The sequence below is a fragment of the Ictalurus punctatus genome, chromosome 27 (assembly GCF_001660625.3).
Source record: "Ictalurus punctatus breed USDA103 chromosome 27, Coco_2.0, whole genome shotgun sequence".
Classification (NCBI taxonomy): Eukaryota; Metazoa; Chordata; class Actinopteri; order Siluriformes; family Ictaluridae; genus Ictalurus; species Ictalurus punctatus.
The window spans coordinates 8,520,361-8,537,630 of NC_030442.2; the positions used below are offsets into that span (position 1 = coordinate 8,520,361).

The following is a 17,270-nucleotide window of genomic DNA, read 5'->3' on the forward strand; positions in this document are numbered from 1 at the left end:
CTGTTTGTTTAAATGGTCATTGCGTCAACTGCGCTAGAATGGTGTTTAAATAAATATAGCCTATGTTAATCAATATAATAATAAAGAAATTTCGAGAATGGTTTGACGCCTGTGAAATTAATTGTTTCACATTAATTAATTACTTTCACAAGTAAAATGAGTTTCTTCTAATAATAATAATAATAATAATAATTATTATTATTATTATTATTATTATTATTATTATTATTATTATTATTATTATTATCTTGATTAACGCGTTTAGTTCGCACTAAATATTATACTAAAATGTCATCTTAGTACAGTTTATTACAGTTATATAACTATTTATATTAGTTATATGTTACTAAATACTACAGTACTATACTTTTTAGTAATATAAATGTAAAGACGTTCACTATTTTACACTATTACACTATTTAAAACCGACAGCTCCATCTAGTGGCCAAGTTTACACCAACGCATAGCCATGTAAATAAGTTTTGGGTTGTTTTTTGTTTTTTGTTTTTTTCAATGGAACTCAATTCTATTTCCATTCCATTTCTTTTTGCCCTCTTCATCATTGTGTGGTTGGTAGGTTCACGTAAAGTTGTAACTTCTTAGATAAGTAGCAAGATCCAAGCAGATCACAACAGATATCATCAATAATAGCACACTGTTTATTGGTGAATGCATAAAAATAGGCTGCATTTATTTCTCTCTCTAAACATTGACAGTTCCAACTCTAAACACTATATCTCAGGGTTGATGTTTTCAGGCCACACATGCAGTTTCTCAATCCATCAACTCCTGGCTTCGCTCAACAAGTCCTTGAGGTATGTGTTTGAAAAGTGATTTTTCTCCCATTTGAGACTTCAGTTGCTTCATGGCCCTGGATTCAAGGACATTGAGAAATATTAAAGGCTTTCTCGCCAACACATTGTGTAGAGATACAGCTGCCCCTCCCTTTGTTGTGGCTCAATGCTTTTTTCCCCCTGTGTGTGTGTGGGAGTGTGTATGGGAGTGGGAGGACAGTGTTGTGCTCTGAACTCTGGTGCTGGGGTCGAGTTACACAGCTACACAATAGACTCTCTGTTCAGGGCGGAAACCTTGTTCAGTTGTGCTCAGTTGTATTCAGTAGGGAGCGCTGTCTTTCTCCATTTGGAGTGAGGATTCACGAATCTGGTCCAGCTCATAAACTACTGACTCTGGTCAGGAAATGAACAGTTCAGCCAGAAAGAAAGCATACATAATTCCTCCCTTACCACAAATGTAGTCAAGCATCCAACATGCGTTTGTCATACAGTGCAAGTAAGTCTGTGCGAGATACTGAACAACTCAACACAGTTTGAGTTGATGCTAAACTCGTATCTATGTGTGTCCTTTACTTGTGAGCTACAAAAGTAAAGAAGCAAACTTCAGACGGCAAACATCTTTGGCTAATATATATATTACACACACACACACACACACACACACACACAAACACACATACGTTTGCCTTGCATGTCCAGGGTTGCTGGTTGGAATCTTGCCTCTGCCCTGTGTGCGTGGAGTTTGCATGTTCTACCCGTGCTTTGGGGGTTTCCTCCAGGTACTCTGGTTTCCTCCCCCAGTCAAAGAAATGCATTGTAGGCTGATTCGGCCCTGTCAGGTACCCTGAGTCCCCTGAGATACACTCCCAGCGGTACAGAAAATGGATGGATGGATCTATCTACTTTTTTTTTTTTTTCATAAAGGAAGTAATCCATCTCATTCTTTTTCATCAGACCTGCAACTGTATTTCACATTCACCTTGTCAGTGAAGCAAGCTGAAAATGAATGAATCTATACTTTGCGCTAGAAAGAAATCAGCCCCAGCTTCGCTTCTTCATATCCTTCTGTATATTTTTCTCACGACCAGTGATGGCCCGGTTGTGCTCCATTCCACAAAATATGTTAACAGAAAATAATCTGATATGGATGCTAAAAATCAATTTGAAGTCTTTTTATTTAACAGTGGCCCTGCTAGCCCATTTACACCAGCCACTCCCGGTTAATGTTGGATGACAACAAATATGACATATTTTTAACCAAAGGTTTCTGTATTTTTTTTCCAAGCATGATAATTTGCATCAATTTATTTGAAATATTCTTTTGTCATTTTTTCCCCATATGTTTTTAAGAGATAATATTATTAAAATTCTTCAGAGACTACTTTAAAAAAAAAAAAAAAAACTTAAAAAAAAATGAAACTTAAGTATGAACAACCATTATGTAGAGACATTAAGCTAATAAATTGGCTTGCAAGCCCTATTAGTCAGTGAAATTTGGAAAAGTAGTATGGTCTTAATCAGAAGACCATCATACACCGTGTTCCTTGGATTAATAGCCATGGCAGATATTTCACAATGAGAAAAAAAAGTGCTTGCAATATGTGTGCTGAAACTAATGATGCAGACACTCTGATGGTTTCAGTAACAGTGAGGGTTTTCTGTTGTTTTAACTGTCCATTGAACCGAATTAAGGCAAAACAATAAGTCATGGAAAAGTAATACATTCTAAATAATAATTTTAGTAAATAGTAATTGGAATAACTGCTGACTGCTGCAGTAAGACTCTGTACAAAGTGTCTTAAGCATTCGTTTTTGTTGAATGCATCCCAGTTCAAATCATCATTTTTATGGGATGAATTTGGCGTTAGAAGAGGGAAAACACAAAAATCAATACTGCGGCTTTCCAGGATCTGAGTTTGACACTCCTGACCTAGAACAATACAAGAAAACCCCTATTGGCCTTGACCTTGGTACCTGTTAAGGAAATCAGCTTCAAAGCGATACGATTCGAATTTGAAAGAATAGAATTTTTTCTATAATGAGTAATAATTTGCTTGACATGACGGGTCCATGAAAAAGGCAAAGAAGAAAGCACAAAATTGAACTGGTGACACTTTTACCCTCATGAAAAGAAACCAAACAGATTATACTGTATATTAAATAGGTAGTTTTGACTTTAAAATCCGATTGGCTGAGCCACATTCGAAGCCATAGCAAAATCCTTGAAACGCACACACACACACACACACACACACACCTGCAGCCACATAACAATAATTGAATTCCGTATTAATGCGGCATGTTTTCGAACCAATAAACTGTTACACAAAAGCTATTGTTCTGTCCATAGAATGCCTTAATGTTTGCCCATTATGTTGCTTAGCAACCTAAGACTATTGTTAACAGACTATGTTGCATGGCGGAAGAATTGTTTAGTGCAAATATTAAAAATTAATTTGATTTTTCATTGACACTGGATTTATCATATTGTTTTTGTCACCGTTTTATAAAAGCAATAAGCCACTTGAGGGTGTGTTACAGTGATTTTAGCACGGGTAATGGGGTTTTAGGTGCTCTGCTACACGTTGTGCCTAAGAACACCCTTCCCCATGATAGTCATATTCTCTCTCTCTCACACACACTCTCCTAGCTTATTGCTTTATTTTTATGAATAGGAAAACTGGAAAAATCCTCAAACCTAAATGACGTGCATGGTGTATATTTCTATATTAAAACACAACACATATTTTATGATCCTTTCTATCCTGTGACATCATGACTTTCCAATGACATTTCCCGCTCCTGAAAACAATGTTGTGGCCAAGTCTGTGCACTCAAATTTATTACGATTAAATCACATTTTAAAAGGTTTAGGGTGACTTTAAGGATATATTATGAAAGCAAATATTTAGCCACTAAGATGACATGGACTGGAAATCTGTTCATGGGTAGCCCAGTGGCTGAGGTGCTGTGCAGGTGACTGGATGGTTTAAATCTCGTCTTGACCGCTCAGGCTTGTGCTTGCATTGAAGTTGTTTTGGTTCAAAAGTCTCTGCCAAATATATAAATGTAAATGTCCAGCCAAGAGAAATAAACACCAAGTCAAACCGACTATCCAGCAAGGATATGCTCCTGCGCATGGCAGCGCATGATCACACAGCAGTAATGTGAGCCAAGATGGCTGTCTGGCTCGTCTTAGCCAAACACACCAGAGCTCTGGCCTGGTGGTCTGGCGCTCACAGAAAACATGCTATTTCACTAGGTGACCGCAAGTAAACACGTAAAGGCATGTTAAAGTCAGGAAGGAGCGCACACACAAAGCACAGAGAGGAAATGAGGCAAAGCGCTCCCACCCTCTCTGAGCCACAGATGAGGTGTCGCGCTGGAAGGACGACAGCACGAGCTTCCAGTCCAAGTTTTACTGACTTGGACATGCTGAGTCGCAGGACTCCAGTTTCAGAGACCCATCAACACGGCATGGACGCGATGAGAAACCATCTTGCACTCACATGTACAGAAAGTTAATGTGAGCCAGATGTGTTGGGCCTGTGAGACAACCAGTTTAGTCTTTTAATTGGACAGCCAGGACTGATGTCAGTGCACAAACACGCACTGATGAGACAGGGTCTGTGTAGTTCCTGTCCATGATACACCAGTGCACTAAGGAAAAATAAGAGGTGACAACTGAGGACATTGTGACCACCACTGAGCTTAAAGAACAGAGAACAATGAATGAAGATTAGATGAGATTCATCTTTTTATATTGTGTTCCAGTCCAACATGGAAGTGCTTGGGTGATAGTAAAGATGATGAAGTTAAAGACAGTTTCACATTCACACCTCACTTCAAAAAAAAATAAATAAATAATTGAAAAGCAAATGAACTGATTCAGTCTCTTCCAAAAAAATAATAAAAAGGATAAGAACTAGAACGTTGTGCGAGACAGACTTAAAAAAAAACATGGCACTCGATGCAGGCTTGCTGCTATCACACTTTATTAAAAATAGAAACATATGCTCCATAGTACTTCTTTTGATACAGACTACAATGGTCCACTGATATGCCTTCAAAAAAAAAATCAGTTACATAGTATAAAACATACTCTTGCATGGAGTTGCACAGAGTTCTTCATTTGGCCTAAATCCACTGTAGAAAAGTCTTCTAAAGAGGAGATGCTGTGGCAGGACTGTATACGTAAGAACCCTATCTTATGAATACATTTTTGTACACAAGCTCAACAAATATACATGAGGTTTCAATTAATAAATGAAAAGCACTGGAAGGTGAAACAGGAAAGAGTTTGTCAAGAGAAGGAAATAAAACGCACGTACAGTCTTGATAAAAAAGATGGCACATTTATTGCTACATAAATGTTATATACATATTGAGTTTTCTGTTACAGAGACAGAAAAGAAATTTACTTCTTGCTGCTGGTTTCTTTTAATCTTGATGTTCGACAATACCTTGGATTTGGACAGGGGTACAAATCTGTTAATCCACCAACAATGCAGACTAGAGCCAGAGATGAGAGCACATCCTATAGAACATCAAGCTCGTACAACACCCCATACACACTACACCTCGAGCTACAATCCTACTTTATGCTCTTAAGATGCTATTCATAAATTCTCAATAATAGTGGACAGGTTATTGTAAATAACCGTACTTTTTTTTTTTTTTTTTTTTACTATCTAATATAGTAAAATAAAGTAAGAAACTTTTTACTCAAAACTTTTGATTTCAAAAATCTAGAAAGAGTAATATTTAGAATTCAAGAAATGTTCTTACAATATTATTGTATAAAAGGCTAACTACAGTGAAAAATAAGCCAAATGTTGTTTTTTTCTTCTTTTTTTTTTTTTTTATCCTTTTCATATACTTTTTATGAGGGAAAGCATCAGGGCATACAGCAAAGTCTAACATATCCAACAGAGGAGCAAAGGAATAATAAAAAAAAAAAGCAGAAAAAAAAACACAGGAAAAAAAGGAAAACGGGACAACTAACAAAGATGACAGAACCTCGATCGACCTCAGCCAGCAATGACACTCTCTTCAATACTGAAATGTATAACAAGGCCACAAAGACGAATATAGATATCATGAAGATTTCGAAAAAGGGCGGAAAAAGAAAAGAAAACAAAGAGGAGGGGGGGCTGGAGGGAGAGTAAATAGAAATCAGATTTAAAATACTGAGATCCAGTCTAGATTTCTGCAATAGCGTTTTGTTCTTCAGACTTTGTCTTTCTGATGTGGCAGTTTTGTTTGAGGAGTTGAGCATGCATATGGAAGACAAGGGGGAGAGGGAAAGAAAGAATCTAAAGAGAAAGAATTAAGACCCAAAATATGTTCAATAAGAAAAAATACACTGGAAAAAAAAAAAAAAGACGATGTTGATTCTTGATATAAAAAAATGCTTTTGTTCATGGTTTCGCCTGGTTGCTGATTTTCTTGTCACAGCGATTGAATTTCGGGCATTGTGCGCGCACACACACACACACACACTCACACACACACCACTGTATCAAGTACTTCACTGCTTTGGGGGAGAGACAAATCCATCCTAAGTAACTTAGAATATCTTTCTTCTATTTTCACACAGGACAATATACGCTTTACTATGAAGCCTAGAAAGATGCTTTGTATACAATTACAAATAAACATATAACGTTGTGGTTACTTAGAGTAATGATTTTTTTTGTGGTTTTTGTCTTTTTTTTTTTTTTTTTTTTATATATATGTTACTGGTTTTAGACAGAAAGAAAATCAAGCAAAACTTCAATTCAGGCCAGGTGATGCTGTGGTCATCGTTTTGAGTCTACTCTGTCTGATATTAGCTATGTCTAATTTCTCAGCTTGAGGCTAAGGATAGAAGACCACTGCTGTTCAACTAAGCAGAGACCAAATAATGTAAGATCAGAAAAACCAACAAACTGCAATAAATGGAAATCTGCCATTTTCTTCCCATTTAACACTATATGGCTGAAGAACTCAAAGGAACTCGTGAGAAGTCCTTCTTTCCTTCGGTTAAGACACTATGAAGTATGCAGGGAATGCTAGGGTTTAGTAAATGGTCTGCTCTCTGTACTTGAACTACTTACTAATGACTATAAACATGTCAGCCTGTGGTTGACCTCTGACCTTTCAGTAAAGCTCCAGTTTGCCATCTGGGCCTTGCATCTGCAGGACAGAGGAAGGAGCAAAAAAAACACGCTCATCTCTCCACTACACTAAACAGTCTGCGTTCCTGGAGTCTCAACTAAACATGCATCATTAGGTAGTTTTGGTTTCTCATGCTGTTGTTCGTGGAATGAATCTATCATAAATATAAATAATATATTATTTCTTCTTCTTTTTTTTTTTCCTAGACAAACAAAGGGGAGGACATTTGAGACTTGGATCATTTCAAAAACGCCACAGACATGAGAGGCTCTTATCCTAGTTGGATGCTTTAAATCCGTGATGTGGCCCAGAGCATCATTTCCACAGTGTTGCTCCAGCAGAATCACTCAGAGCTCGGCAAACTGAAGATCTACTGAAATGCCAAACAGCTTCTTAAAGCAATGTCATAACTTTCCCTTTAAACATAGACTTTATAGTTCATAGTTCATTATAGTAACATAATAAATAGAAAAAAAAAAAAAAACAATAAAAAAAAACGAACAAAAAAAACAACAACAAAAAAAAAGAAAAACAATTGCTGTTACAATGCATTCGTCAATTCAGTTTAGGCACAATGCAACTTCCACATGGAGGGTGGAGGGGGACTGCGACAGTCTCTGATTGTACAGATGTGACACACTGCTTTGCAGACAGTGATATGTGCTGAAGGGCTTTCGGGTTTTTGTGAGAATGTTTCTCGTGGGCAGAAATTTGCTATACAATTTTGGACTTTGGAGGAAGTTCGGCGTTTGCCAGTTTTCTTCGAGCTCAGGGTCGCTTGACTGGAATTTAGCTTGGAGTGGTCTCTGTCTTTTCAAATTTGTGTCACAAGCTGTGAGTCCTGTCTGCCCTTGGATAGCAAGGTCACCAATGCAATCTTACACACTCCCTCTGCATCACTTTGATCTGAAAGTTCAAATGAAGAAATGATGAGTGGGATTAGATCAGTGTCAAACAAATTGTTTTACATGACCTTAGAATAAAAAAAAAATAAATAAAAAAATTGGCACTCTCAAATATGCGTTAGGTGAAGAGTAACAATACTTAAAAAAAGAAAAAAACAAAAAGAAAAAACAAAAAAACTCCATTTTCTTAATCATCATTCTTAATGTTACTCTATTCTACTCTCAACATATCGGCAATACTAAAGTGTTCATACTGCAAACACATCGCCATCACTGAGCTTACCTGCCTAGTGCTCACAAATGGCCCATGGGGTTAGATGTGTCTGTAAGCCCGGGGTGAACAGATGGATGAGTCTGCTGCGGTTCCCCCGAAACACCAGAAACCTTCTCCTCCTCTCTCCTCTTAAGGCAGGCTGCTTTGGGGTTAAGGTTCCGCTCTGGATGGGGGACATTAACACAACAAAATAAGCTTTACACTCTCTGTAAGATTTTGACTGATTTTAACTAAACCTCCTACTGTGGAGGAAGTGTCTCTAAAAGTTGCAATTAAAAAAATTTTTTTTAGTTCACTTAGAACAGATTGAGTTGCACTTTCAGCTCAACTGAATCTTAATTAACACTTTATTGAGCATTTATTTCACTGCACTATATATATTACAATAATCATTATATTGCAGCCTGACTCTACATCAGTCGAATTTTCCCATTATTTTGTGCATAGTGTAGCACTACTGTTAACATTCGCCGTCTGTGTTACTATGAAATTATAGCGTTAATATCTGATTGGGTATTAATCCAAACCCTATGAAAATCCAATACATGGATAGTAGTATAGGTATGAGAGTGACTGACCCCTGACTTGCTGCTCCAGGCTGAGGATGACTGCAACGGCCTGGTGCAGGATGAGCAGTTTGGTCTGGGGCTTCTCACTCTTCAAGTGCAGCTGGCACATGCGGCCCAGCTCCTTAAACGCCTCGTTGATGTCTCTCACTCTCAGCCGCTCTCGTGCGTTGTTGGCCATTCTCCTCTCACGTTCACGCTCCGCCTTCTGCTCCGGGTTCAGGTCCTCGTCCTCATTAATGCTGCTGTGGAGACAAACAGGAACACATGCTAGAGTCAGGCTGGTAGGAAACCACACAATAGTCAGCTGATTTTGGAAAGTGTATGCTTGTTTGTGATTATAAATCGGTAAGAATACATTAACTTACACAAGAAATGTAAAGGGAACTATGTGGGCTGCCTAGGTATAACATACCTTGTTCGAGTCCCTCCTCTAGGCGTCTTAATGTCCCTTTTATCACTCTCGTCATCAGACTTGATGTCATCAGATGAGTGGTTATCATGCATGTCGTCTTTGTCCTGATTCTCAATCTTAAGCTCCAGAGCTGAAGCCACCTGAGATGCCAGGCTACCAGAGAGGCCTGTGTTTAAAGCATGCATGCGCGCACACACACACAAACACCCCAATGTTATGATCTATACGCCACTTTACATACTGCAGGTAGCATACTAATGTTTGGTAAGAATAGGTTTATTAAAATGATTACATTTGAGAGCAAAAGACTGGGAACCTCTGAAAGTGTCAGCCTGGTGATTGAGCTCGGCGCTAGAGGCCGGCCCGGGGGTGCTCTGCAGCCCTGTGTGGTTCGCGTTCAGACTAGCTGTCTCTTCACGATGAGCAGGACCCTGTCAGGACACATCATCATAAGAACATGAGCCAGAGAACAGAACTTCAACATCAAGGGTCTTTCTGATCATAAAGTGATCATGAAGCAGAAGAGAAGAAACTTCATTTACATTCAAACTAAAGAGTTATGCACAGTGCCTGAGATTCCACATCAAAGAGCTGCAGCAGGCTTTCCTGTTCCTACTGTAGCGCATGACCTCGCCTCTGAAGAACCGATTGCTGCTCACAGCACAAAGAACGACCTTTACAGCCTAAACCACATGCTCCCAAAGACATGCAGTAGTTCCAGTCAACTACACAGGAAACATTACCACTAACACACGCACTGTCTTTTTATTAAGAGATGCTTCCTTTTCGGTCTTGCTCACTGTTTTGTGCTCTGCCCTTTTTTTCTACCCGTAGCCATCTCTTTCATAGAATGTTCGTTGGAAAATCGGTTTTCGCTTTCTTTCTCTGTTTGTACATTGTGAACACAAGTTAAACAGTAACATGACGTTGAACTGCGGTTACTGCCTGATTAAGATGTGGAAACTGAAGCGCCAGACTAATCCAATTGAAGAATGGATGGTGTACGTTCAGAAATCTCACCCACACATTAAAACAAGCACTTCCTCTGTTTCACAGTCATCAAAGACCAAATCCAGGAAACCATTTTTGTCAAACAGAACAGTAAGCGTCTTTAGTATTTCCATGTCCGCTGCAGATTACAGCAGGTTTTTACTAACATTGGTTTCTTGTGGGTCTGGATTTGATCAAGCTATTGGCAAGAGGGCCAGAGAGTGGCTGCTTCAGAGCACACTAAACCCAGAGCGATTTGCTGCCAGCTTTTCTGCTACTTGTCTCCTTCAGGGAGTCAGAAAGGCCACTTCGCTCCTGTATCTCCACCGCAGGGATCCACTCGCTCCCCCACAGATCCTGTTTCCCTTACGAGCAGCAACAGGAACAACATCGAGAGGAGTGGACGCAGAAGACGAAAGAGGTGGGGTGGCTCTTTCCCCTTCTTCCTTTAGGAATGTGATCCTAAATCACTGTTGGCCTCTGTTAACCCCGACAAAGCCCCCGTCCTCCCCCAGCAGCACGCACTAATCTCAGCTCCGCTCTCAACAGGTGGCCAAACAACTCTTTGTCTGGGCTGGAGGAGGAGGAGCCGAGGGGGCCGCCAGCCAAAGAAGGCAGCCATTTTCGGGTTTGATTACCATACAGCTGGAGACTTAGGTCACACACAAACACACACAGACACACACCCTCATCCGAGGTGTCAGATTTCCTGAGTTGTTAAGAAATAGGGCAAAGAGATAGACAGCACGGGGGAGTGTGTGAACTGTGTGTGTGAAGCCAGAATAAAAGCATGTGTATTAGCCATGCTGAATCAGGGTTTTGTCTTATAGTGAGTATTTCTGTGCGTGCGTGCGTGCGTGTGTGTTGGAGAGGGAGAGCCCTGTTGGTATATGTACACAGTTCATTGACAGCAGTTACACAGAGCCCTTCTTACAGGGACATAAACAGGTCATCGTAGCACTGATCCGTCTCTCAATCTCCGGTTCTAATACACACACTAAGCCACTAAGCCAGAGGCTTTGATACTGAAATCACATCCAGGCCTCAGATTTTCTCCTCGAAATGGAATTATGACATGGGTGAGATGAGAGCTTTGGTTCTGTTGGGATGAGGACGACATTATCGTTAGTGTGGAAAGTTTAATGGAGAACTGAAGCGGTCTGCTTTGCTCGGGAGGCTTTCTTTCGGGTTCACGCTGATTTCAATCGGTACACACATGCCACATGGACGTAGCTCTGAATATAACTGCATGTATGACTGGAAACTAAACAGCACATCAAGCCAATGTTACTAAAACTAAAGTCACCCAAATGCTGCACCTGTCTGAAACGACATAACTGTACTTGTAATAATAAAACAATTCAATTAAAGCCCCAGCATCTTAACCAAAAAACTTTTTGCCAAATTGCATATTACTGTACTATAAATTATGCTGTTATAGTAGTAAGTGTGTTAGTATGTGGACTTGAATGTAGCCTATAAAACTATCTATCGACCTTTTTCATACAACTACAGAACATGATTATTATGATAATTCAAACACAAACATTGCTGTAAAAGATTCCCTACATGATTTGCTGTCTTTATTTATTTTTTCCTCCTGCACTGATGCACTTGGCTAAAAAGCCAATCAGAGAACTTTTACTCCATCCGGGTCTGATTCTATTTCAATACTCTTAGTCAGCTCTAATGAGCATTGACGAGAGCTGAGTAACAGCGTGGGACACTCAGCAAAAACGATGAGTATAAGGGCTACATCCACTCAATCAAGTACGGAGCATACTTTTTTATGAATGACTGTAATACGTGATTAAAGTCTTACAGGCTAAATCTTACAAGCACATTTAATCCCAAAGGCACCAAGATTGATTTACTAATATAATAAATTGCTTTCACAAGGAATTTCATAGTGAGAATATTTCCCATCCTTCCAGAGACTAATGTGGACATTTTATAAGGAAAAGCACAAAGATGTGGCCTGGATTATATCCTTGAGCAGGGGGATTAATTTGAAAACATTAGTCTCCTCTGTTTCTTTCCCTACAGCTGTGCTCTCTGCTGCAGGGAATGCATGTGTGAAGATGAGGGAGGAGGGAGTGAGTTTATATGCTGTGTTTTAGCAAAACACACATTACTCCAGTCCCCACAGCCTGAGTTGCTGAACTGTTCCAGGGCAGTGCTAAACTCCAGCCCACCTCGCCTGCTTTTCCCATCCATCAGCACTGTGCTAAGCTTGAGGAGAGAGAGCGAGAGAGAGAGAGAGAGAGAGCGAGAGAGAGAGCGCCCTGGGCCAGCCATTACGCATATGGAAAGTATGTGGGTTTAAGTTAAATGGTCCTCTGTGGAAAATGGTTCCGTCTCAGCACATGACTGAGGCTTCATTTTAAACAGGTGGCTCTGCCTTGTTTATTAGCCTATTTGGAGAAGCACAATGAAAAAGCGCGTTCCTTTCTATGTCTGCAACTGACTCAAAAGCGGACATATTTTGCTGATTGGCTTAAATTTTGTTTAAACAACTGCCATTGATTGATGGGGGACTTTGAACTTAGCAGAAATTAAAAAAAAAAAAAAAGTTCAGAGAAAGCTCTGAAACAAATAGGTTATTGTTTTCCAGGCAGAATAAACACGGTGATTGTTACCATAGATGCTGTCCTGCTGGTGACCAATCCGGATGTGGGGAAGTTGGTGCCGATGGCTGTGATTGGTCCGTTGTGTGTCTGTCCCAGCAAACTGTGGATGTCACTGGGCAGAGAGGCGGTAGAACCTACGGCGTGGTTCCGGAGGACATGGATCGCATCATCTAGTCTGTCCAAACGATCCTCCATCCGAGACTGGAAAAGGACAGAGATGGAAACAAAGGGAGGGAGAGGATGGGAGGATGAGAGAGACAGAGAGAGAGAGAGAGAGAGAGAGAGAGAGATGAGAGCAGTGTCTAAATATATGGACATTATTAAAAAGAAATACTGCATTAAATTATACAGCAATGCAGAATAGAACTGAAAGTAATGAAATTTATGGAGAAAAAAAAAAACACTAAAAAATGAGATGTCTACCCATGTGAACCCAATGCAAGTCATACATGCACCCAGATGCCTTCAAAATGACAAACCAAAGATAAAACAGATTCTTCTAGCATATGATGGTAAGAATGCGTGTTTTTTGTTCTTTTTGCTCATTAAGACTAACACATGTGGCTATTACAAGCTAAAAGAAATCATGAATATAACAAAAATGAAATGATATGAGGTTTTAAAAAAAAAAAAAAAAAAAAAAACATGGTCAGACTGAATCATAGCAAGGCTGATGAGAAAGGAAAGAAACAGCACATAGTGAGGAGACAAGTGATGGACAATTACGGCAGCTAAAAAAGCAGGGATACCTCACAGACATCCTTTAAGAAGGACATGGCATCCTGGAGATGCTCATGCAGCTGCTGATGCACACGATTTTTCTAAAGTCAGATAGGAACGGGAGAGCAGTGAGACAGTTACAAACTGACACATGGACAAGCAGAGAGCGAGAAAGAGCGAGCGGTAGAGAGGCAAGAAGGGAGAAAGATACATACATATCTAAAGAAAGGGCGTGAAGCTACTTAAGTATAAACATCAGGAGTTCCTGTTTAAGGAACTGGTGATGATTAACAACCTTTTGGTCCAATCTTGGCCGTTTTCATTGTATTGTATTGCTACTGTCCGTAGTAACCCACACCACCAAATCAGACACTCGACAAAAATGTAGCACTGTGGCACTTAAAGTGCATGTGTAAATATTTGTCTTACACACCCCATGGTGTGAATGCATGATGTGGGAAGCAGGCGTGTGTGTGTGAGAGAGAGAGAGAGAGAAGTGACCCCCCCCCCCCTTGCCCCCCCGCAATCAAGGTTCTCCTCCCCAGTCAGCCCTGGAATCCAGAAGCACTACTCGCATGCAACAGCTGCCAATCACCATCTCTACCCCCCACCACCACTCTAAACACAGCCTAGCCAATCCTCACCCCCCTAAATCCTACACCCAATCCCCATGCTCCCCTACACACACCCTAGCCAATCCCCACTCAGCATTCTCCAGAGCAGACAGATGGCAGGAGACACGCCCCAAGGGATGAGTATTGTTCTGTATCACGCTCCCCCTCAAAACCATTCTGACATTTGTCATTCAGGAATGTGTATGTAATGCTACCCCCGACCCTCCAGCAGCCAGGCATCCACTCTTGCAGTGTCCATTAAATAGTGCTCATTGTGAGGGGGAGGGGAGGAAACGAGAGAGAAGGGGCTCATACCAGAGAGTGGAGAGAGTTCTCATAACTCGGGGAAGACGGGGTCTGTCCGGCTGCACGGGGCCACTGGGTAGTACCTGCAGAGGAAGAAAAAAGAAGAAAGAAAAGGAGACAGTGAGAAGTTATCGAATGTGGGATTTCCTAGTTTCCACACAGAGCCAAGAAATGGCTGAACGACACTTCAGGCCACTTCCCAACAGAGGCCAATGCTCATTTCCCCTTCCGTGCAATTCAGGCTATACTCCACGTGGGCTGTTTTCCTCTCAGGTCCAGATGCATCATTTCCTATGACTAAGCTACATCCTGCAACATGAGAGGGGTCGTGGGCTGTACCACCACCCACTGCAGCACTGAGGGACGTGCACTACTTCCGCTCATTAATGAAGTCATGGCTAAAAATGCTGTGAGAACAATGCAGGATGCAGATAAGAGCTTTGGCTCAGACCCTGTCTTACTTCCCCTGAGACTGATTGCAACGCCACTGCTTGGAAAAGACCAAGTTCTAGACCCAAAAGGATCTCACAGCTCAAAAGGTCTTTAGGTCATGAACACACGCAGACAAACACATGTAAAACAAACCAAAACACAAAATAAAAACGAAGGTGGTGTATTTTCGGTCATGCCTGTGTGTTATGCAAACGTGCGTGTGTGCCTGATTTGAGCATTGTAATGAGTTCTGTAACTCATCTGTAATGTAAATTACTGAGGTCTGCTGTTAGTCTAAGTGCAATGATTCTGACTGGCCATAAATCATCTTCTCTCTAAAGGAATCCACATCTGCTAATCACAAATCAAAAAGGAGGGGGTTATTTTCCCCTCTCGTCTTTCTTACTTTCAATTATGTATAATACTGCTCTCCAACTGGCAAACAAGCAGCTACAGGAAGTCATGCATCGCCCAAGGATTGTGCGCGTTTTTGAGTATCTAATAAAAAAAAAAGGTCAAACATCCCTAATGACGATGGACCTAAACACAACTCGCAGGTTATTTACTTTAGTGGTTGAGTGCCAATTACAGAGTGCCTGAGCTCTGGTCCAACCTGACTCCAGTCTCCATAGCAGGATCAAACCTAATCATGCTCTACGTGCACTACAAACTTCTGCTTGCATGCGGTTGTGGCTCACTCTTACATCTTGCCTTCTCAATCTCATATCTGCTTAGAGATATTCTTTAAAGAAAGCAAAAGGGATGAGCCATCATCACCCCACAGCACTAGGAGGACTTCTCCCTCACTCCCCTTGGTGGGAATGTTTAAGTAAGAACTTTCCAACCATACAATCTCTCAAAACTGCGAGCAGGGCCCCGTCTGGGGGCATCCTCTTCCTGAAAGCCCTGAGAAACAGACTTTCATTAATGGGCTATTAAAAATGACTTTGGGGCAGGAAATGACGAGGCTTGCTCTTTTTTCTCTTGTGCACATGAAGAGCACAGTGTTTAATAAGGCCCTCTCTCACCAATGACCACATAAGACAAATGAGTGTGCACGCACCGTATCCCACGTGTTCTAATTGGCTAGAAGCAGCAGCAGAGGAACAGGTCTGTGCTGCAGAGATGCGTAATACTTCAGTTAAAGAACTAATCCTGAAGAACAGATGTAGGTGTTTGTGCTTAATCATAACATCATGGTACATTCCGCAGCGCCGTCTAAGAATAGCTGCTCCACTGATAAAAATAAAAATAAAAAACCCTTCAAACGCACAACAAAGGACGCTTTGACTACATGCACAGAGGCGAAATTGACTTAATGGCACAAATTGGTGGTGATTTCAGGCCAACATGAATGAACTGCATTAGCTAAACACATACGTTACCAAAACAAACTTATACAGTCTTGTCTGGCGTTGTAATGTCTGGAGGTAAGAACACTACTGTGACAGAAAATGAGGTCAGGAGACCGTCTCTGTGACAGTTTGCTGTTTTAAGGGAGCAAAAGGTTGGCTAAGAGGGGAAAAGCATTCCCTCTATATGGACAACATCAGCTGAGTCATTCCTCTCCTCTTCATACGCTCATACCTCCCTCATGCTCCCTGCGCAGTCAGTCAGGCTAATAAACGAGGGGGTCTGTGGGTCGGGCTAAACGGGGGAACAGCTGTGTGAGGAGCAGGACAACAGCTGAGGCTGAGGAGAGGGACAGACACGGAGACAGCTGTCGCCACTACGCCAACACATGCACACATGCATGCATGCGTACTCACTCGCGTGCATGCTGGGATTATTATAATTAAAGAAATCAGGCTGAGAAAATTATACACTAACATTAAATTAAAAATAATGAATTTTTTTTTTTTTTAAATGTACGAGTGTAAATCAATTTCTTTTCAGGCTTTGTTTACTTTTTTCTAAATACAGTGACTGTTATATAACATTAAGCGATAACATCCTTCAAGTGTACACTTAAATTTCACATTTTACTGTTTCTTTATTTTATTGTTACTTTATTTTACTGCGTACTCATATTTCTGTTAGAGAAACATTAACGTCGTATAATATATATATATATATATATATATATATATATATATATATATATATAGTATTAAGGTAGTACAGTATAAATTGTCCTTAAACAATGTACTTTGACATTAATGATAATGAAACAAGTTTAACTTGGTTTGCTATATAATGTGTAGTGTGTGTTCCTGCATTCCAATCGAAGGATCAAAAACACAAAAAACAAACGTCAAAAACATGCCGGTGCCTACAAATAAAATGACTAAAACTGAAATCTAGAAATAAAAAGATATCAAAACATTGAAATCGAAGATAAACCAAGAAGCAATCTTAACTAGAAATGAACTAAATTTCAAACAAAAACAACCCCAGAAAATATAAAAGTCAAAGCTAGATGGAAATTGTCCAACTTGACATGGCTATAGAAATACCGATGAAGC

At 40.4% G+C, this 17,270-nt stretch overlaps 1 protein-coding gene across 6 annotated transcripts in view; it reads right to left on the reverse strand.

The window, feature by feature from the left end:
• Positions 1-4,767: 4,767 nt before the first annotated feature.
• The window catches only part of tcf12 (transcription factor 12), a 95,880-nt gene continuing 83,377 nt past the window's right edge, over positions 4,768-17,270 (reverse strand). For 4 of the 6 annotated variants that reach the window (XM_017458280.3, XM_017458279.3, XM_017458282.3 and 1 more), the window contains 7 exons: positions 14,383-14,456; positions 12,743-12,934; positions 9,406-9,544; positions 9,114-9,279; positions 8,711-8,943; positions 8,142-8,295; positions 4,768-7,859 (listed from right to left, as the gene is read on the reverse strand). In XM_017458280.3, the coding sequence (XP_017313769.1) occupies positions 8,153-8,295; positions 8,711-8,943; positions 9,114-9,279; positions 9,406-9,544; positions 12,743-12,934; positions 14,383-14,456 (947 nt within the window). In that variant the 3' untranslated portion in view covers positions 4,768-7,859; positions 8,142-8,152. 6 annotated transcript variants of the gene reach the window in all.